At 40.4% G+C, this 22,997-nt stretch overlaps 1 protein-coding gene and 1 long non-coding RNA gene across 4 annotated transcripts in view; one reads left to right on the top strand and one right to left on the bottom strand.

The window, feature by feature from the left end:
• ZC3H12C (zinc finger CCCH-type containing 12C) overlaps positions 1-8,181 on the bottom strand; it is a 70,374-nt gene extending 62,193 nt beyond the window's left edge. The window contains exon 1 of one of the 3 annotated variants that reach the window (XM_082476862.1): positions 7,362-8,181. In XM_082476862.1, coding sequence (XP_082332988.1) covers positions 7,362-7,385 — 24 coding nt within the window. In that variant the 5' untranslated portion in view covers positions 7,386-8,181. Of the gene's footprint in view, positions 1-6,683; positions 7,023-7,139; positions 7,240-7,361 lie in introns of those variants that run through there. The other 2 variants (XM_082476863.1, XM_082476864.1) reach the window with 2 other exon arrangements.
• The window catches only part of LOC309667926, a 614,088-nt gene that overhangs the window by 375,191 nt on the left and 215,900 nt on the right, over positions 1-22,997 (top strand). The gene's annotated exons all lie outside the window — the stretch shown is intronic.

The following is a 22,997-nucleotide window of genomic DNA, read 5'->3' as shown; positions in this document are numbered from 1 at the left end:
TGATAAAATAAATATGTTAAAATATTTAACTCAAAATTTAATTTTAAAAGATAAAATGAAGTGGTCAAAATAATAGAAATGCACTTTGGAAAACATCTCTCCTATTTAAAACTATTTTTTCCTATGCATGATATTGCTAATTTTAACATACTTTATGACCAGAATTTTTGTGTTACTTAAGGCATTTTTCTATCTTAGCAAAAATAGAAATAATGCCTACTTTATCAAAATAGATCATTTATTGCACACTTCCAGCATTTTATATCTGTATTAATCATTTACAATTACAACAAAATTCCAAGAAGTATCTAATACATAAAATCGCCAACTCAGTGGGGCAATTCAAAGAAACGATGACTTAAAAAACGTCTAAGTCAACAATGAGGAGGCAGCCTCAATTATATGGGAAAACTGCTCCCTATAAGTATACAAAATAATAAAAATAAACTATAAAGTAAAAGCCAAGATTTGAAACAGACTAAGTCACAGAATAAGGATAAAATTAAGCCCACGTAATTTTGAATAGGAAATGAGTAGATGACTAAGAACAAAGAACAGAAACTAATTTTAGCTTCACCCTAAATGACATGAAGTAATAAATTTGAAAGCCCTTTGAAAAACCTAAAATATAAACTGACATATTAAAAGCAATAACAGTAAACTTGATTTTTTAGGTATTTTTCAACTGGTAATCCCAATTACCCAGAACACAATTAAGAGCCAGTGAATAAGTAGACAGAAAAATAAAACAAACAAAATCTCTGTCTAATCAATTCAGTGAATACTGCTAAGTCATTTTATAATAACATTCACTGCCTTCTATGTGCCAGGCACTTTTATACCCATTAGCTTAAATCAGTAAAAACAACTTGCAAAGTACAAGAAATCAAAGAGAAATTGAGTTTTGTCTAAGGTCACAGCCAGTAAAGGACAGAGCTGGGATTCAAAGCCAGGTCTAGCTGATTGTTAGAGGCCCCAGCTACTCTCTCTGAAAGTGCAATTTCTCAGTTCTCCAACCTAGACAATTTGCGAGTCCTAAAGGCCTTTAATTTCTGCCTAAATACTTTTATGTTAGCCATAATATTAGCTGTTGTCATTCAGTTTCACAGTCCATAGCAGTTATCTTCTTCAAATTAGAGGGAAGAAGTGACGTCAGCAAGGAACAGCTAAAAGCAAGGAGAGAAGACCAAAAATCATTAATATAAACCAACAGAAATCATTGAGTTCTGCTGTCCTCACCATCTTTTTTTAAAAAAAAAAGCAAAACAAGCATTGCTATTTAGATAGGATAAATCAGAAATCTGGATAACCCCTGTTCTATCACCTGGAAGATAGGCTATACAACTGTTGTAAAACTAAATTAGATAATGTAAGTAAAGTGCTTAATATTGTACCTGGCATAAAGTTAGTGCCCCATAAATGTTAGCTATTATTATGTTTCATAATAAGTGAAGTTATAGGCTACATGTTACTTGAAGGTAGAAAAATATAATCCATGTACATAAATTTTTCCATTTAAAAGTTAAAATGTTTTGTTCTTGAAAGACTTTAAGACTAACTTCTAGAAATTCGCCTTTATAATATCCTTCCCCAGCTAAGTGGGGTAGATAAGGGTAAATGCATATGACCACTCAAGAAATCACATCATACATACTAAGTTAATTTTAAAATGTTTGGGTATACCAATTGTGTTATTTGCTCTACTGATTACTGCGATCATAACCATCTACTGACTTTTGTTCATCCTACCACATCAGCAGATCCATTTAAAGAACACACTTTATGGCCTTTAACAATAAAAACACATTCATGAAGTATCTACTAGGTATTAAACACTGTAGAAGACTTGGGATAAAACAGTGTAGACCAGAGTCCTTGCCTAAAGACTACAAACAAGATAAAGAAGATCCTAGGCACAGTATAAGGTACTGTTATAAACATTTTGTATTATCAGTTAATCCTTATGACAAATCTATGCCCTAGCTAGTATTTTTTTTTTCTGTTTTATAGATGAAGAGCAGAGACACAGAAAGCAAAAAAGAAATAAAGAAGAAACAGTTAACTATCACCAAATATACAAGTATTATAGAGGGATTTACAGTATTTTGAAAACACAGGGGAGTAAACAAATAATTTTGCCTAAAGATGGGTGATTAGAAAATGCTTGTATGTTAAATTTAAAACTCAAGTAAAAATTCTGTAACGTACAACTACAGGAATAAAAAATAGGAGAGTGTATCAAAATATTTACAGAAGTTATTTATGGGTAAGAAGATTCCAGGTGGTTTTACTTTTCTCTTTGCTTCTTCTTAATCAACCTGCCTACTTTAATATCTTAAAATATAAGTAGAAAAAAGTCAGCATTAAAATTAGATATTAATGTTCATCTAACAAATTGTCAAAAAATTTTACAGTTAATAGTTCATTCAAACATGGAATGAAATCAGCTCTCTCATGCTTTTCTGACAAGTGTACATACCAATACAGCTTTTCTGGAAAACTTTTTGGCCATCAAAGACCTTAAAGCTTATTCTCTTTGATCATTACTTCTAGGAATCCATCCTAAGAACACAGATGCAGAAAAAAAAAATTTACTGGGATGTTCAACTAAAGCACTATGATTTTGAAATACTGGGGGAAAACAAATGTCTAACTGAAATAGGAGAATGATTAAGTAAAATAATATGCTCTTAGGAAGAAAATGTTTGAAATATTTTTAATGTCATGAGAAAATCCTTAGTGAATGTTAAATGGGGATGGAAAGGTGGGGCACCAAGCTCTATAAACTCCCAAGAGAGATGATTCTATTATATAGTTTAAATCTCACAATAATATATTTATTAACATGTATTAGGTTAAAGAGACCTTAATATTTGGTACTTAGCCTAAGTTGGGACACCTGCTCTGCTGTTATTAACTGTGAAACCTCTAGCAAGTTATTTAATCACACTGTAGTTTGGTTTCCTCATCAGAAAAAAAAAAAAGTATTGAAATACTTCTTTATAGGAGTGCAGTAAGTATTAGATGCATTAATATATGTAGAGCACTTAGAACAGTGCTTGGCACAGTAAGTGTCACCTACTATTATCAATCTTAACCTACAATGGAGTAAACCCAGTGAGATCTAAGCTGAGGCCTGAATAATGAGATGTGAGCCAGGCAAAATATGAGGGGGTATAGGGGAATGATGTCCAGGCAAGCAGGAAGAACTTGGGATTTTTATTCCCTATCTACCTTTAGAGATCTGATAATTTATCTTAAAGGCAGAGTGCTTTGAGTGTTCAGACATCTGCTTATGGGCTTTACTTTATGCTAGTTCACTGGGCATAAGAATCATCATGCATCTCTTAATTTTGAAACGATGTGTATCAACATACGAACACACACACAATGACACACTTTTTACAGAACTAAAAATAGTATCACAGGAAGGCAGAATGGCCCAGTGGTTAAGGGCATGAGTTTTAAAGTCAGACTCAGGGGTTCAAACTCCCTCTGCAATTTACTAGATGTATGACTTTGGACAAGTTATTTAAACTTTCTGTGTCTCAGTTTCCTCATCTATAGAATAAAGATAATAACAGCAAGCATAAGCATGACATTAGCACATCAGTGCACAATACACAATAGCTAATATTATGTCAGCTATAAAAACCAAAGATGGAGAATCAATATCTCCACATCACAGATCTGAAAGTTAACTTTATGCCACTGGATCCAAAATACAGTGTGCCACAGCAAAGGAGACCATGAAGTAAATGAAAAGACAACCTACAGAATGGGAGAAAATATTTGCAAATGATGTAACCGACAAGGGATTAATCTCCAAAATATATAAACAGCTCATACAGCTCAATATCAAAAAAACAAACAACCCAATCAAATAATGGGCAGAAGATCCAAAGAAGACAAACAGATGGCCAAAAGGCACATGAAAAGATGCTGAACATCACTAATTATTAGAGAAATGCAAATCAAAGCTACAATGAGGTATCACCTCACACCCGTCAGAACGGCCATCATCAAAAAGTCTACAAATAATAAATGCTGGAGAGGGTGTGGAGAAAAAGGAACCCTCCTACATTGATGGTGGGAATGTAAATCGGTACAGTCACTATGGAGAACAGTATGGAGAATCCTTAAAAACCTAAAAACAGAGCTACTGTATGATCCTACAGTCCCACTCCTGGGCATATATCTGGAGAAAACCATAATTTGAAGCAATACATGCACCCCCAACGTTCCTTACAGCACTATTTACAATAGCCAAGACATGGAAGCAATCTAAATGTCCATCAACAGATGAATGGATAAAGAAGATCTGGTATGTTTATACAATGGAATATTACTCAGCCATAAAACAAGAATGAAATAATGCCATTTGCAGCAACATGGATGGACCTAGAGATGATCATACAGGAGGCATATCAGCACTTAAAATACAAATTTTTTAAAGAACATTTGGTATTTTTGAACCCCAGAATCACGATATTTTAGGTTTAAATTTGAATTCCTGATTTAATATGCTTCTGTTATTCACTGACCTTCTTACTTAATATTTCTCTTTCCAATAAAAACTATACCCTTGAAACCATCTTTGCCGCCTTAATCATCCACTACTCCTGTCATCCGGGGAATGCTCCTGACACACTGGATCACCTACTCCTTGCTTTCCTTGACTCAGGGTATTCATTCGGAAATGACTCCCACCTTTAAGGCCTGGCATGTCACCTTTCCCAGTGCCTGAATTTCCTACTTCTTTGCCTATGGCACCTAGAATATTCCATCTAGCTTTATGTGCTCTCTGTTAATAATCTCTCTTCTTTTAGAGGTCAGGGTCCTTATACAGCACCTAGATTGATACTAAATAATTATTTGCTGAGGTAATAGAAGTTTACCAGTCTCACATGAGCAATAACTGCCAATTAGTTTACAATCCTACATTCTAATTCTAATACTAAAATGATAAAAAAAAACCCTCCTACTTAAAATCTTACGTTTGCTTCTTTAAAACTGCTATCAAATAAGAATGAGAGTAGAATTCTTTAGAATATATGTAGAAAAGCAGTGGAAAGCACTAAAAGGGTATAAAATGATATAAAAATGGTATTAAAAACTATAAAATGATAGCAACACTTTTACATCTGTTACAGTAATTAAAATTAATGTAGAAAACATAGTGGTGTGCTAGAATGAAGACAAGGTAACCCAGTTGTAGAATGAGAAAAATACTTAAAAAACACTATATCCATTGAACACTTAGGGTTCAATTTGGCAGATGTAATCCATGAAAACATAGCTCCAGAGAAACCAGTAATATAAAATAGGATAATTTTATTAGTATAGTAATTAAAACAAAAATGTAGTAAAAGGAAATGACTAATAAAAACTTCCATCAGCATACAAACATTCCAAGTTTCTGTTTCCTATCCTTTAATATTTTCCATTATAATAAACTAGTTTCATTAGACTTTCATTATTAAAAGCAGGTTAAAAAAATAGTGGCCTCTTTTTTGTTGTTGTTTTGTTTAAAAGTTCATTTTACTTTACATATAGAGTTTAAGTACTTGTGTGATGACCAGATGCTAGAGGTAGAAATGTAACCTACTTTGAAAGCAAAATCCATTGTTAAACTAAGTAAAAACACTCAAACATTTCAAATCATAGATACACAGTTACTAGACCATTCTGATGTTTAAGGTATCCTCAAGTAGACAGATTAAGGTAACTTAAAATCCAAATGCCAAATTAGAAGAAAGCAGGTGAATAGAGAGGCAAGTCTGAAATAAGCATCTTCCTGGCGTTATCAACAGTAAGACAATTTTACAAATATTTGGTGAAGCTATCCTTATATTCGAACAACAGATAACACCAAAATTGAGAAATTGCGACTAAAATTAATTGCATATGTGATTAAACAAATGGAAGTCATACCCTCATACCCTAAATATATTAAGACTTTTAAAAAAATATAACACATTACATTCCTACTTCTTGTGGTTCTCCAAGGTCCAAAAACTTGTATGAGGCATCTCCACTGTTTTCTGTTTATAATATACATTAGAAAAACTAAATGAGGACATAAGTGAAGAACTGATGAATTTTCCCAAATTTCTAAATACACTGAGCCCCAAAGTATCTCTGCAACTATTCAAAGATGGTTAAAAAAAAAAAAAAAAGTCTGAATCAATAAGCGCCTCACGGGCCTGGGGATATTCCAACACATTCTTGCAACCAACAGGAAAACTTTCCCTAAATCTGGATTAGTATTTCTTCTCTTTATCACAAAACACAGAGCACAAACCAGGATTGTTAACGGTTACCCAAACGGCAAGAAGTCCAGTTAGGGTGACCAGTACTTGGAAGCTTAGGCTGTTTTTAAGGTCTTGAAGGGGTGAAGGACGAGACAGTCGAGGGAGGAAATGCGGGATTCATTTCTCCAAGTTATATTTGTAACACCTCTTTGTAGGGAGTTAAACACGGGGACCGGTCCGGCTAAATGAACGCAGGGTGAAAATGAGAATTTGGCTGGAGACTGAGGGGTGAGGGGTGCAGGAGGGACGGGGTGGGGGCAGACGGGGTTTCGCCACGGCCCGCCTTGGGGAGGCGGTTTGGCTGGAGGGATGGATAATAAAAGCTAATGGCTGGGGCTGGATCCGAGCTGTCGGATGCTGCCTCACCACCCCACCCCCCCGCCCCCCGCCCAGCGCGCGAGGTCTGAGCCTCAGGAGCGGGACTGTGGGTCCGTTTCCATCCGGGGCGCCCGGGTCCGCCTCCATGTTCGGCGGCCGTGCCCTGGGGCAGCCGGGAGTGGACCGAAGCCCTAGGCCGCGGGGCCGGAGAGACCGGCCTCCCCTCGCCCGAGATCCCCGGTGGGGCCGGCTCTGCCGCCCGGGAGGATGCGCTGGGCTTTCGCTCGACCCCGCCCGAGCCCCGGGAGCAGCCGGGGCTCAGGGACTCGACTTCCAGCGGCCCGACCCGCCTGGGCCTGGAGATCCGCCGGCGCGGCCGCCCCAGCCCCGGCCCCTCCGCCCGGCGCTCGGGCGCGGCCTCCCGGCCCGCGGCCCTCCCCTCGCCCGGCTCCCTCAGGGCCACTGTCGCCGCTGTCCGCCCCTCCACCCCCTTCCCGAGGGACAAACCTGGGGGCCGCTACCCGGCATGGCCGGCCCCGCGAGGAAGCGGCGAGCCGGCGGCGGGGCCCGCAGCGACAGCAGCCACTTCGGCCCTCCCCGCTCGGCGCCGCGCCCGCCCGCCCAGACCCGCGCGCCCTCCCCGCCGGCCGCAGCCCCGGCGCCCCCTCCCCCGGCTGGCACCACTCGCACCCCCAACGCGCGCGCACCCGGATCTGTTGCTCAACCTACTTGCAGTCTCTTCTCATCAGCCATCACCACATGCCCTGGAAGCGGGGCCGCCCCGGGACCCTCCGGCGGGCGGCCGCCTCTCCTTCAGCCTCTGGCCGCCGCTAGGGCGCGGGGCGAGTGGGAGGCTCCCCCATGCCGCCTGCGCGCACACCGGCCACACGCCGGGGCCCCGGCTCGGCCCGCCGCCTGCGCCGCTGCTCCGCGGGGAGAGCGAGCCTGGATCTCCCGCTATCGCCTCGCCCCTCGCCCGCCCGCAGCGGCAGCTGCAGCCGCTGCGCCGGTTCCTCCTCCCCTTTCCTCTTTTCCTTCTCCTCCTTCGCCTCGTCTGGAGCCGAGGTTGGCAAACCAGCACCTGCTGCTGGAGATCACCGAGAACTGAAACAGGAAACCCCGAACCCAGGGGAAAACCCGGGAGGCGTGGGGAGGGGTGAGGGGAGCTGCTGGAACCTGTCGGGCTTGGCCCGGCCACCGCGGCCGCGGGACGTTCCCGCGCCGCCTCTCCTCGCGCCCAGCCCAGGGGTCCCGACCCCCCCGCTCCGCTCTCCCTGCCCGGGCCGGCGGTGCCTCTCGGCTCAGCTACGCCTCCTCCACCCGGCAGTACCACGCATCATTCCCTGGGCAGCAAGGGAATCGGGCGGCTGCCTTCCTTTCCCGTGCTGGTTTGCTTGTTATCAATATTCCGTAATGAGGAAAAACCACACCCGGCATTAGCAAGACCAATAAGGGAATTTAAACAAATGAAGCTGTTGGGATTTTACCCAGGGGAAGGACTTCTTTCAGTAAGGAAACTGGCCTTGTTGGAAGTGGCAACATGTCAAAACTGAGGTGAAAGTCAGGTTGAATCCAGATCTCCTTCGGGAGGTTGGGAGGAGAGCCCTGTGCACGGAGGCGGGCTCCCGAGTTGCAAGTGTGAAAGCACTGAGAGCAGCGGGCCTTTCTACTTCTGTGAATTGTCCAACACCCAGCACAATCTAGGCCAACATTTCAGAAATGTTCAAATCATCTCACTCACCTGCCTGTGGAATTGTCACCAGGCGCCTCACTCCTAGCCTTGGGCAGGATGCATCTGCTTTTGGAGTGAGAGGGAAACGAACATCTCCGTCCCTGGATTGTGCCTCTACCACGTGCCACAGACCTGGCAGCTGCTTTAAGTGCAGCTTATTATCTCGTTTAAGTGTCACCACGGCCACCTGAGCTAGGTGTTATAATCCCCTTTATCCCACAGAATATTGAGATTAGAAAAATTTCCCAAAAGTACACAGCTTGCATAGCAAGGATCCGGGTCTGTCTGCATCCAAAGCACATATTTGTTTCAGTGGACCTGAGTTCACGCCTTTGATCACACTTTTCACCCTTAACAAAATTATTTCTTGCCTCTCTGAGCTGTTTTTAATGAGGGCATACTTGCTTTAAGCCTGGATCAGTTGAATCTGATTGGGCTGCTTAATGGTAGTGATATCCGTGATGCTTACTGGGGTTCAAACTTTATAGTTTCTCTATTTTAAAAAACCCTGCTTTTATGGCTCAGTTGAGCAGCATAGATGTCCCCGCCTCACTGGCCAGCATCTGTTGCTCTTTAGCTGTGGATGATACGGGGTCCCAGCTGAGAGCATCCTGCTGGCTGGTATCCACGGCATGCTGACACTGCGAGATGAAAGGAGAGCGTCTCACTGAGCCTGCTTTCCACTACAGCAGGCCAGTCTTGGAGCCTAGTGAATGAAATAGTAGACTGGTAGACTTTTTTGGGGGCATATGAGAATTCTCTGCTCCACATTTTTAGTACCACCTTAGGAAGTTTGGCAACCTGCTGTCTGAAGCAAGATCAGTTTGAATTGGCAGGAAGGGAGGGATGCTCGGAAAGAATTCCCTGTTCACTGAGCCAAACCCTCAGAAGCCTCTTGAGCAGCAGTATTAAGGAGTGGCAGGGACTTAGAAAGAGGCTGGCTTGCTGACAACAATACGTGACGGCATCTATGGCATGATTTTAGTGAGGCCAGGAAGTTCCCTTATTCCACAATATACCACCCACACAGTCTACTTATTTCCCTCAGTTGACTCAGCTGAATTCCACTCAACATTGATTAAGCATGGTTATGGGCCAAGGCACTATACTAGGTACTTTGGAAGTGAGAAGTATGAATAACTATTATAATTGCTAACATTTAGTGAATGCTTATCATGTTCCAGGTACTATTCTGAGCGCTTTGCATATATTCTCTCACATAACACCCACAAAACCCCTACAAGGAAATAACTATCACTGTTTCCATTTCACAAATGAGAAAACTGAGACCAAGGTTAAGGTCAGTACATAAGAGTGCAAGGATTAAAACACAGGCATTCTAACTCTACAATTCAGGACTCATTACGTGAATGATACAGTAACTGCCTTTAATTACCTTACTATGTAGTTGGGAGATAAAAACATATGAAAGTTAAAAGAAAACTAAGAAGACAAGAGAATTCTTAACTGTTAAATATGTGTCATGGGTAATAAATGCAATGAAGTTTCAGAGGACAGAGGAATCACTTTAGGTTAGAATGGTTGGAAAGACTTACATAGAAGATGATTCTGGGTTTCAAAAAGGGGAAATTTAAGCTAGATAATGAAGATGGATAGTATTTTGATAAGCAGAGAGGATAAGGAAGGGCATATGAGTGGTACAGCATAAACAAAAATAGAATGCCAGGGAAATCTGGAAAACAGGGATAAAAGAAGCTGGAAAGGAAAATTAGGAACAAATTACACAGATTTGCAAATAAGAGAGGGAGAGAGAAACAGGGAGAGAGACAGACAGACAGAGACAGGCAGACAGACAGAGACAGAGTTTGAGCTCAATGTATCCTATATACACTGGGAAGTCTGTGAAGGTTTTGAACAGAAGGTAACATGGAGAACATCCCAATTTAGTAAACCCAATATTGTATTGGTTATTGGATAGTTTGGAAAGGGCAAGGACTGAAGCAGGGAAACAAGTTTGAAGGCCAACATGGGAGCACTGCCAGGGAATAATGAAGAAATCGTGAGGGAAGTGAGGAAGGGACCAGTTAGTGAGACATTGTGACTTAAAAAAAATCACTGAGGCTTTGTAAATGATTGGATACACTTGATGGAGATGAAGCTAAGAAAAGGGAGAAGTCCAAAATGACTTGGGGGTGTGAATATGAAACCTGTAATAACACCGACTGGAAAAAAAGGGAAGTTAAGGATAGAGGAACTACTGTTTTGAACAAATGTTTAGAGGAGTTTGGTTTTAGGCATGTACTTGTGGTAATAGTGGGGATATGCTTGTGGAAATGTTTCATAGTATTATCTAGAAAAGGCAAGGAGTTGGGTAAATGAGGCTTTTATCTGCTACTGAGAGAGTAAGTATGAACACTTTAAATGGTCGCTCTTATAACAATAACCAACTATGGTTTTCATCTTAAGTAAACCAGAGTTGAAAGAAAATTTCAATCCTTCTATGACTCAGATAAATGAGCATTAGGGAATTCCTCTTCTCTTTACTCCAAGTTCTATTTACTTAAAAGGAAAAGACAATATATAGGAAAGAAATTTCATGCTTCAGAGAATGTCAGAGTGACGAAAGACAACTTAGAGATCATTGAATCTGACCCCACTTTTCAGTTTTCAAATGGTGAAAATGAGGATCAAATTTTTGAATGTCTGATGCTAAAACTTCGAAATAGGCATTAGGCAAGTATGGCACATTTGCTATTACCAATTCTGGATAGCCCATTTGTATTTTAGTTGTAAACTCAAGTCTGGACCTAGAATTGTGACTTCGAATTGCACATAATTAAAGAATTTGAGTGGCTATGTATCCATAATAGGCAAAGCCCTGGAATAGCCTCACTAGTTAAAAGCAAATGCTTTGGAAAGGACAGGTTGCGAGCAGAAGATGGGAGGGAGAATGGTTGAAATGGCAGCACTTCTTTCTAAAATGTAGCTCCCAAGTAGACTACCTCACACTGAGATTCACATTTGAACCTTAAAAGACAGAGTTTCAGGTGCCCATCACACCCTATTTGGCTGCCTCAGCCTGGATTTTCCAACTGCCCAGCCACCTTATCTAAGACCTCTCGGAGCTTCAAAAGTGATGGCCCATAAGTCACCCTCAGGCTCAAAACTGGCACACAACCCTGGAAACTACTTCTAGTTCTATCCAGAGCTAGTGGTATCCTTAGGAATTTTCTGATTGAAAAATGTGTGGACCCACTGGTTACACTTGGGGATGCAAGAGAATTATTTCCCTTGTTCTCACATCTCCTACTTTATCATTTATGCCAAAACACTTACCTTAGTTAAAGTGATGTCAGTAGTCCCTTGGATGCACCTTCCTCTCCAGCTCTTTGTCCAGCACTTGATTTCCTCTGATTGAAGAGCGTCACACACATAGCCAGCTGATTACTGTGACTTTCCATTCAGTTTCTTTTATGTCTTTCAGAGAAGTTCTGGTTAGTTCCAACAGCCCATGAAATGTAATGTTTCCTTAATATTATTACCCTAAATGACCACTTCCCAAGCACATGATCTATATAAGACGGACATGGCAGGATACAACACACTCTTGCCCATGTGCTTCAGTGGTTGGTTAGAGTTGCTTTTTAACACTGAGTTCTTGGGGAAAGGAACTAGATGGCACGAGATACAGGCTGTTGGCCAATCCCAGGGCTTCTTTCTTTTGATGAGTTACCACAGGATTCCATACTAGCAGCATGACTCTGGTTTTCAGCATGTGGGAAGCCAGGCAGCAAAGTTTTCAATACGCTTGTGTCATACAGTTGTGTGCTTGTTCTTCTACCTGAGCCAGACAGTGTGGCTGCCCTAATTTCACCATATTTGACCAACATAGAAATTTTGAAGACAATAAACACTTAAAATAAGAAATGCTCCTAAGGTGGCATTTTGCCATCTTGACAAGGATCACACCTGTCATTGTAGTTCACCCTGCCCAGAAGTTTAAAAATTTTTGTTGCAACATAGAATTTTAAGTGTACATCCTCGTCACCTCTGAAAGCATCTGTTGTTTTATAAGGAAATTGGTATATAGAATTACAAATGTACAAAACTGAGATGGTAGTTGGAAACATAATTATGGAAATTTCAGGTTAGAGTACATCTTATGTTAAAAGGCTATATCCAAGACTATTAATTGCAGTATTACTTACAAAGTCAAAAAATTAGAATCAATTTAAAAGTCCATTAATAGGAAACTATTTAAATAAGTTGCAGTGTTGCCAGATATTAGGATGCCATTCACCTATTAAAGAGAGTAAAGTGGCTCTATGTGTATGGAATAAACTTCAAGACCCACTGTTTATTGGAAAAGTAAGGTACAGTATATATAGTATGCTACCATTTGTGAGAAAGGCAAAGAATGTCTCTGTGTTTGCTTATACATGCATACAACATCTCTGGGAGGGCACACAAGAAACTGCTAAGTGTTGTCTTGGGCAGGGAAACTGGATGATTTGGAAGAAAGGGCGGAACAGAGATTCACTTTTTAGTCTATACCCAATAATGGCTTTTGAATTTTAAATTGGATACTTGAATTAGCTATTTGAAAAAAAGTTTTTTAAGTCTACACTCATTGGTGATGGGTACTATCGTCCACACCTTTCTATTTGATTCTATAAATAAGCAGATATTATTTTTTAAAATAGTTGAAAAGGAAGAGAAAGAGAAGAGGAAGTTGAGGGAGCCCTGTGAGTTGCACGTGTGGAGTCCGGGGCTTCCCAGGAGAGAGGAAGAGTACTGTGATCATGTGGAAGGGGAGATCCCATAATTGCTAAAGGATTCCCAGCCAGCGTTAGTGGGACTGTTCACTTTTTTTTTTTTTATAACAGCGTAATTGTCAAAAGCTCCGAACTCAGATTCTGTGAAGATTTCTGATGGGAACTGCTTTAACTAAGGGAAACATTCAGGGACATTCTCATCAGCAGATGCAGGAGAAGTTCCTATAAACTGCAGGCATCACAAGTCAGCAGTAGGCCTGGGCAGATGAAGCAGGTTTTGTTTTTCTCATGATACTCATCACCTAGGATTGTATTTGCTTATTTATTTTATTGTGCGTCCTCACATCAGAACATAAGTTCCACAAAGGCAGGAATTCTGTCTGTCTTGTTCCCTGCAGTGTCCTCAGTTCTCCTGCGCCTGACGTGTAGAAGGCACTTGGGTTGGTTCTAGACTACTGAAACTGGGGACCATAACACCCAGTGACTTTCCAGCCTGTGGCTACTTATTTAGGCCTTAATCTGTTAGAACATAGTAAAGACATGGCCAGGGGAACCAAGTTTTATGGCTTAGTATCTGAAAGAGCAAGCAAAGCAGAATTCAAACCTCAAAGCAACTGGGGAATTAGAAAAATACTTGAGAATGGAGAAACAAGGCAAGGAACCAACTACTGAAGTAGCAGAACAAGGTAGGGGCTTGGCTTAAAAACAAAAGTAAGGAAAAAAGAAAAATAACCAACCAGAAAACAAATTAAAATGAAGGAATCTTCAGTTTCAAACAACAAATCTTCAAACAACAATAAAATAGAAGAGATAGCTGCATAATTAGGGCTGCAGTTTACAGGAAGAGCAGGAATTTAAACAGAGCAAGTTTGCTGCTGAGTCACTGTAGGCTGGAGAGTTGGGTGGCTGAGGTGGGAGAGTCACCTTGATTTAGAGTCTACAGTGGCTTCAGAGTCTAGGATAGGGGTGAGTGAGCCTAGACGCTAAGGTCTGAGGAATACAGAGGAAATGGGTAACCTAGGTGGTTCCAGGTACTCCCTTCCATCCTTAGAGTAGAAATCAATAGGACATTTACACTGTCAGCTATTTTTGTTTGAACGTGGACATTCCAGGGGATATTCAGCCAAAGAGCATCCAGGAGTCAGAAATGAGGAGTCCAGCCAGGCAGCGACGGGTCCCACAGGCGACTGCCACAGGCCCAGGGAGGAGATGATCTAGGCTGAAGAGATAAATAGACTGGCGCTATCTGATGGCTTTTAACAGTTTTGGATATAGTACAGCCATTTATCTATTTCTTTCTTCCTTTTTTTTCTTTTTTTTTCTTTTTGGCTGTGCCATGCAGCATGCAGAATCTTAGTTCCCTCACCAGGGATCGAACCTATGCCCCCTGCATTGGGAGCTTGGAGTCTTAACCACTGGACCACCAGGGAAATCCCCATTTATCTATTACTATGTCTCACGGCCCTTCATTTTGGTCCAAACATTTACCTAATTTGAAACGTGAGTATTACCCTGAAATGTTTCTCTAACTGTTCAGTTATTATGTGACTTCCTCTGCTATTTTTGGTTTCATACACAGACCCCTGTTTTACTGAGAAGGGCTAGGCCTTCTGGGTTGTTTTTACAAGCATCTATTTTAAAAAGTGAGCATTATTTGTCTTTGGCAGTTTCCGCTTTTTAATGGCGATCTTGCTAGAGAAATTCAGGAACTTGTCACTTTATTTTGGATAACTACAGGAGGCACTAAATGTTCCGTAAACTTTGGCAAGGACAACTTGTTTACTAGAAGACGCTATCCTGATGAATGTATTATTGCTACCTTCTGTGTGTCCTTTGCTAAAATATGTGTTTGCAACAACATTTTAGAGTGTTGGTAGGATTGGGTCTAAACAATTACTTGTATTGTCTTGGTGGTCAATTCTTTAGGTACAAAAGCAGGAGCTGACATTTTCCAAAGCTTTTTATTTTTTATTTATTTTTTTTAACATCTTTATTGGAGTATAATTGCTTTACAATGGTGTGTTAGTTTCTGCTTTATAACAAAGTGAATCAGCTATACATATACATATATCCCCATATCTCCTCCCTCTTGCGTCTCCCTCCCATCCTCCATATCCCACCCCGCTATGTGGTCACAAAGCACGGAGCTGATCTCCCTGTGCTATGCGGCTGCTTCCCACTAGCTATCTGTTTTACATTTGATAGTGTATATATGTCCATGCCACTCTCTCACTTCGTCCCAGCTTACCCTTCCCCCTCCCTGTGTCCTCATATCCATTCTCTATGTCTGCATCTTTATTCCTGTCCTGCACCTAGGTTCTTCATGACCATTTTTTTTTTTAGATTCCATATATATGTGTTAGCGTATGGTATTTGTTTTTCTCTCTCTGACTTACTTCACTCTGTATGACAGACTCTAGGCCCATCCACTTCAATACAAATAACTCAATTTCATTTCTTTTTATGGCTGAGTAATATTCCATTGTATATATGTAAGACATCTTCTTTATCCATTCATCTGTCGATGGGCACTTAGGCTGCTTCCATGTCCTGACTACTGTAAATAGAGCTGCAATGAAAATTGTGGTACATGACCCTTTTTGAATTATGGTTTTCTCAGGGTATATGCCCAGTAGTGGGATTGCTGGGTCATATGGTAGCTCTACTTTTAGTTTTTTAAGGAACCTCCATACTGTTCTCCATAGTGGCTGTATCAATTTACATTCCCAGCAACAGTGCAAGAGGGTTCCCTTTTCTCCACACCCTCTCCAGCATTTATTGTTTGTAGATTTTTAGATGATGGTCATTCTGACCGGTGTGAGGTGATACCTCATTGTAGTTTTGATTTGCATTTCTCTAATGATTAGTGATGTTGAGCATCCTTTCATGTGTTTGCTGGCAATCTGTATATCTTCTTGGAGATATGTCTATTTAGGTCTTCTGCCCATTTTTGGATTGGGTTGTTTGTTTTTTTTGATATTGAGCTGCATGAGCTGCTTGTAAATTTTGGAGATTAATCCTTTGTCAGTTGCTTCATTTGCAAATATTTTCTCCCATTCTGAGGGTTGTCTTTTCATTTTGTTTATGGTTTCCTTTGCTATGCAAAAGCTTTTAAGTTTCATTAGGTCCCGTTTGTTTATTTATTTATTTTTTTTCATTTCTCTAGGAGGTGGGTCATAAAGGATCTTGCTGTGATTTATGTCACAGAGTGTTCTGCCTATGTTTTCCTCTAAGAGTGTTATAGTGTCTGGCCTTACATTTAGGTTTTAAATCCATTTTGAGTTTATTTTTGTGTATGGTGTTAGGGAGTGTACTGATTTCATTCTTTTACATGTAGCTGTCCAGTTTTCCTAGCACCACATATTGAAGAGGTTGTCTTTTCTCCATTGTATATTCTTGCCTCCTTTATCAAAGATAAGGTGACCATATGTGCATGGGTTTATCTCTAGGCTTTCTCTCCTGTTCTATTGATCTATATTTCTGTTTTTGTGCCAACACCATACTGTCTTGATTACTGTAGCTTTGTAGTATAGTTTGAGCCTGATTCTTCCAGCTCCATTTTTCTTTCTCAAGATTGCTTTGGCTATTCGGGGTCTTTTGTGTTTCCATACAAATTGTGAAATGTTTTGTTCTAGTTCTGTGAAAAATGCCATTGGTAGTTTGTTAGGGATTGCACTGAATCTGTGGATTGCTTTGGGTAGTATAGTCATTTTCACAATGTTGATTCTTCCAATCCAAGAACATGGTATATCTCTCCATCTGTTTGTTTCATTTTTAATTTCTTTCAACAGTGTCTTATAGTTTTCTGCATACAGGTCTATTGTCTCCTTAGGTAGGTTTATTCCTAGGTATTTTATTCTTTTTGTTGCAATGGTAAATAGGAGTGTTTCCTTAATTTCTCTTTCAGATTTTTCATCATTCATGTATAGGAATGCAAGAGATTTCTGTGCATTAATTTTGTATCCTTCTACTTTACCAAATTCATTCATTAGCTCTAGTAGTTTTCTGGGAGCATCTTTAGGATTCTCTATGTATAGTATCATGTCATCTGCAAACAGTGACAGCTTTACTTCTTCCTTTCCGATTTGGATTCCTTTTATTTCTTTTTCTTCTCTGATTGCTATGGCTAAAACTTCCAAATCTATGTTGAATCATAGTGGTGAGAGTGGAAAACCTTGTCATCTTCCTGATCGTAGAGAAAATGGTTTCAGTTTTTCACCATTGAGAACGATGTTGGCTGTGGGTTTGTCATATATGGCCTTTATTATATGATGCAAGTTCCCTCTATGTCCACATTCTGGAGGGTTTTTATCATAAATCATTCTTGAATTTTGTTGAAAGCTTTTTCTGCATCTATTGAGATGATCATATGGTTTTTCTCCTTCAATTTGTTAATATGGTATATCACATTGATTGATTTGTGCATATTGAAGAATCCTTGCATTCCTGGGATAAAACCCACTTGATCATAGTGTATGATCCTTTGAATGTGCTGTTGGATTCTGTTTGCTAGTATTTTGTTGAGGATTTTTGCATCTATGTTCATCAGTGATATTGGCCGGTAATTTTCTTTCTTTGTGACATCATTGTTTGATTTTGGTATCAGGGTGATGGTGACTTCATAGAATGAGTTCGGGAGTGATCCTCCCTCTGCTATATTTTGGAAGAGTTTGAGAAGTATAGATTTTAGCTCTTCTCTAAATGTTTGATAGAATTTGCCTGTGAAGCCATCTGGTCCCGGGCTTTTGTTTGTTGGAAGATTTTTAATCACAGTCTCAATTTCAGTGCTTGCAATTGATCTTTTTATATTTTCTATTTCTTCCTGGTTCAGTCTAGGAAGGTTATGCTTTTCTAAGAATGTGTCCATTTCTTCCAGGTTGTTCATTTTATTGGCGTATAGTTGCTTGTAGTAATCTCTCATGACCCTTTGTATTTCTGCAGCGTCGGTTGTTACTTCTCCTTTTTCATTTCTAATTCTATTGATTGGAGTCTTCTCCCTTTTTTTCTTGATGAGTCTGGCTAATGGTTTATCAATTTTGTTTATCTTCTCAAAGAACCAGCTTTTAGTATTTTTGATCTTCGCTATTGTTTCCTTCATTTCTTTTTCATTTATTTCTGATCTGATCTTTATGATTTCTTTCCTTCTGCTAACTTTGGGTTTTTTTTTTCTTCTTTCTCTAATTGCTTTAGGTGTAAGGTTAGGTTGTTTATTTGAGACGTTTCTTGTTTCTTGAGGTAGGATTTTATTGCTATTAACTTCCCTCTTAGAACTGCTTTTGCTGCATCCCACAGGTTTTGAGCCATCGTGCTTTCATTGTCATTTGTTTCTAGGTATTTTCTGATTTCCTCTTTGATTTCTTCAGTGATCTCTTGGTTATTTATTAGTGTATTGTTTAGCCTCCATGTGTTCGTATTTTTTACAGATTTTTCCCTGTAATTGATATCTAGTCTCATAGCATTGTGGTTGGAAAAGATACTTGATATGATTTCAATTTTCTTAAATTTACCAAGGCTTGTTTTGTGACCCAAGATATGATCTGTCCTGGAGAATGTTCCCTGAGCACTTGAGAAGAAAGTGTATTCTGTTGTTTTAGGATGGAATGGCCTATAAACATCAGTTAAGTTCATCTTGTTTAATATATCATTTAAAGCTTGTGTTTCCTTATTTATTTTCATTTTGGATGATCTGTCCATTGGTGAAAGTGGAGTGTTAAAGTTCCCTACTATTTTTGTGTTACTGTTGATTTCCCCGTTTATGGCTGTTAGCATTTGCCTTAGGTGTTGAGGTGCTCCTATGTTGGGTGAATAAATATTTACAATTGTTATATCCTCTTCTTGGATTAATCCCTTGATCATTATGTAGTGTCCTTCTTGGTCTCTTGCAATAGTCTTTATTTTAAAGTCTATTTTGTCTGATGTGAGAATTGCTACTCAAGCTTTCTTTTTATTTCCATTTGCATGGAATATCTTTTTCCATCCCCTCACTTTCAATCTGTATGTGTCCCTAGGTCTGAAGTGGGTCTCTTGTAGACAGCACATATACGGGTCTTGTTTTTGTACCCATTCAGCCAGTCCCTGTCTTTTGGTTGGAACATTTAATCCATTTACATTTAAGGTAGTTATCAATTTTTTTGTTCCTATTACCATTTTCTCAATTGTTTTGGGTTTGTTATTGCAGGTCTTTTCCTTCTCTTGTGTTTCCTCCCTAGAGAATTTCCTTTAGCATTTGTTGTAAAGCTGGTTTGGTGGTGTTGAATTCTCTTAACTTTTGCCTGTCTGTAAAGGTTTTAATTTCTCCATTGAATCTGAATGAGATCCTTGCTGGGTAGAGTAATCTTGGTAGGTATTTTCCTTTCATCATTTTAAATATGTCCTGCCACGCCCTTCTGGCCTGCAGAGTTTCTGCTGAAAGATCAGCTGTTAACGTTATGGGGATTCCCTTGTATGTTATTTGTTGCTTTTGCCTTGTTGCTTTTAATATTTTTCTTTATATTTAATTTTTGATAGTTTGATTAATATGTGTCTTGGCATGTTTCTCCTTGGATTTACCCTGTATGGGACTCTCTGCACTTCTTGGACTTGATTGACTATTTCCTTTCCTATATTAGGGAAGTTTTCAACTATAAACTCTTCCAATGTTTTCTCAGTCCCTTTCATTTTCTCTTCTTCTTCTGGGACCCCATAATTTGAATGTTGGTGTGTTTAATGTTGTCCCAGAGGTCTCTGAGACTGTCCTCAATTCTTTTCATTCTTTTTTCTTTATTCTGCTCTGCAGTAGTTATTTCCACTATTTTATCTTCCAGGTCACTTATCCGTTCTTCTGCCTCAGTTATTCTACTATTGATTCCTTCTAGAGAATTTTTGATTTCATTTATTTTGTTGTTTATCTTTTTTTGTTTGCTCTTTAGTTCTTCTAGGTCCTTGTTAAACATTTCTTGTATTTTCTACATTCTATTTCCAAGATTTTGGATCATCTTTACTATTATTACTCTTAATTCTTCTTCAGGTAGACTGCCCATTTCCTCTTCATTTGTTTGGTCTGGTGGGTTTTTGCCTTGCTCCTTCATCTGCTGTGTGTTTCTCTGTCTTCTCATTTTGCTTAACTTATTGTTTGGGGTCTCCTTTTCACAGGCTGCAGGTTCGTAGTTCCCATTGTTTTTGCTGTCTGCCCCTAGTGGCTAAGGTTGTTTCAATGGGTTGTGTAAGCTTCCTGGTGTAGGGGACTGGTGCCTGTCTTCTGGTGGATGAGGCTGGATCTTGTCTTTCTGGCGGGCAGTACTGCATCCAGTCGTGTGTTTTGGGGTGTCTGTGGCCTTATTATGATTTTAGGCAGCCTCTCTGCTAATGGGTGGGGTTGTATTCCTGTCTTGCTAGTTGTTTGGCATAGGGTGTCCAGCACTGTAGCCTGCTGGTCGTTGGGTGGGGCTGGGTCTTAGTGTTGAGATGGAGATCTCTGGGAGAACTTTCGCCATTTGATATTACGTGGAGCCAGGAGGTCTCAGGTGGACAAATATCCTGAACTCAGCACTCTAACCTCAGAGGCACCAGCCTGACACACGGCTAGAGCACAAAGACCCTCTCAGCCACACGGTTCTGAAGAAAAGGGAGAGAAAAAGAAAGAAAGAACGAAAGAAAAATAAAATAACATAAAGTTATTAAAATAAAGAACAAAAAAATTATTAAAAATAAATTAAAAAATTAAAGAATAATAAAAAAAGAAAAAAAAAAGAAAGAAAGAAAGAAGAGAGCAACCAAAACAAAACAAATCCAGCAATGATCAATGATAACAGGTGCTGAAAACTATACTAAAAAAAAAAAAAGGACAGACAGAACCTTAGGATAAATGGTAAAAGCAAAGATATACAGACAAAATCACCCAAAGAAGCATACACATACTCAGAGAAAGAGAAAAAGGAAAAAAAAAAATGTATATATATAAAAAAAAAAAGGAAGAGAGCAACCAAATCAATAAACAGTTGTACCAATGATAATAAACTCTAAATACTAAACTAAGATAAACCTAAAACCAGAAACATATTAGATGCAGAAAGCAAACCCCAAGTCTACAGTTGCTCTCAATGTCCACCTCCTTTTGGATGATTCATTGTCTCTTCAGGTATTCCACAGATGCAGGGTACATTAAGTTGGTTGTGGAGATTTAATCTGCTGCTCCTGAGACTGCTGGGAGTGATTTCTCTTTCTCTTCTTTGTTTGCACAGCTCCTGGGGTTGAGCTTTGGATCCGGCCCCACCTCTGCGTGTAGGTCGCCTGAGGGCATCTGTTCTTCGCTCAGACAGGACGGGGTTAAAGGAGCAGCTGATTCGGGGGCTCTGGCTCACTCAGGCCACGAAGAGGGCGGGTAACGGAATGCAGGGCGAGTCTGTGGCGGCAGAGGCCAGCGTGATATTGCAACAGCCTGAAGCACACCATGTGTTCTCCCAGGGAAGTTGTCCCGGATCACAGGACCCTGGCAGTGGCGGGCTGTACAGGCTCCCGCGAGTGGAGGTGTGGATAGTGACCTGTGCTTGCACACAGGCTTCTTGGTGGCTGCAGCAGCAGCCTTAGCGTTTCATGCCTGTCTCTGGGGTCCACGCTGAGAGCCGTGGCTCACGCGCATCTTTGGAGCTCGTTTAGGCAGTGCTCTGAATCCCTTCTCCTCGTGCACCCTGAAACAATGGTCTCTTGCCTCTTCGGCAGCTCCAGACTTTTTCCCAGACTCCCTCCCGGCTAGCTGTGGTGCACTAGCCCTCTTCAGACTGTGTTCACACCGCCAACCCCAGTCCTCTCCCTGTGATCTGACCTCCGGAGCCAGAGTCTCAGCTCCCAGCTCCCACCTGCCCCGGCGGGTGAGCAGACAAGCCTCTCGGGCTGGTGAGTGCTGGTCGGCATGGATCGTCTGTGCGGGAATCTCTCCGCTTTGCCCTCCGCACCCCTGTTGCTGTGCTCTCCTCCGTGGCTCCGAAGCGTCCCCCCTCTGCCACCCTCAGTCTCTGCCTGCGAAGGGGCTTCCTAGTGTGTGGAAACCTTTCCTTCTTCACAGCTCCCTCCTAGAGGTGCAGGTCCTGTCCCTATTCTTTTATCTCTGTTTTTTCTTTTTTCTTTTGCCCTACCCAGGTACGTGGTGGGTTTCTTGTCTTTTGGGAAGTCTGAGGTCTTCTGCCAGCATTCAATAGGTGTTCTATGGGAGTTGTTCCACATGTAGATGTATTTCTGATGTATTTGTGGGGAGGAAGGTGATCTCCACGTCTTACTCCTCCTCCATCTTGAAGGTCTCTCTCTCCAAGGCTTTTTAAATATATGTAGCTGACTAATAGTGAAATTGAGACTCAAATACTTCAGCTGTATGGATCTTGAACAAGGGTTAGTGGAGGTGGATTTCACTGGCTTTAATAGCTAATACCTTGTAGTATTCTAATGTATCATTTTAAATTATAACAAGAATACATGTATATGGTAGAAAATTTTAAGACACATAAAAACATAAGGTTTCAAAGTTACAAATCATCTCTCATCCCATCACCCAGGTATAACCAACCACCCTTTATAATGTTTTTCTTTTTCTTCCATTATATATCTATATTCCACTGCCTTTCCTGATTTATTTTTTGAGTTCCAGCACTGAAGTTGGAATCATAAAAGACATGGTCCATAACTTAAAAAAAAAACAAATATTTTCTCAGAAAGGTAAGACATACATTTGAAAAATATCTAGAGAAAACATTAATTTAAGTATAATTAAGTGCCAAACTTGCCTGAGTTAGGGGCTCATTCAGTCAGCTGTGTTCTCCACAATGCAGATCTCAAATAATTCTCTGCCACCTGAGGGATTCATTCATTCACCAAATGTTTATTGGGCACTTACTGTGTGCTGGGTGCTGGTTGCACCCTACTTCCTAA

Source organism: Balaenoptera physalus (assembly GCF_965194825.1).
Source record: "Balaenoptera physalus genome assembly, chromosome: 10".
NCBI lineage: Eukaryota > Metazoa > Chordata > Mammalia > Artiodactyla > Balaenopteridae > Balaenoptera > Balaenoptera physalus.
Note: the sequence above shows the minus strand (reverse complement) of the source record. Positions and strands in the feature narration are given on the sequence as shown.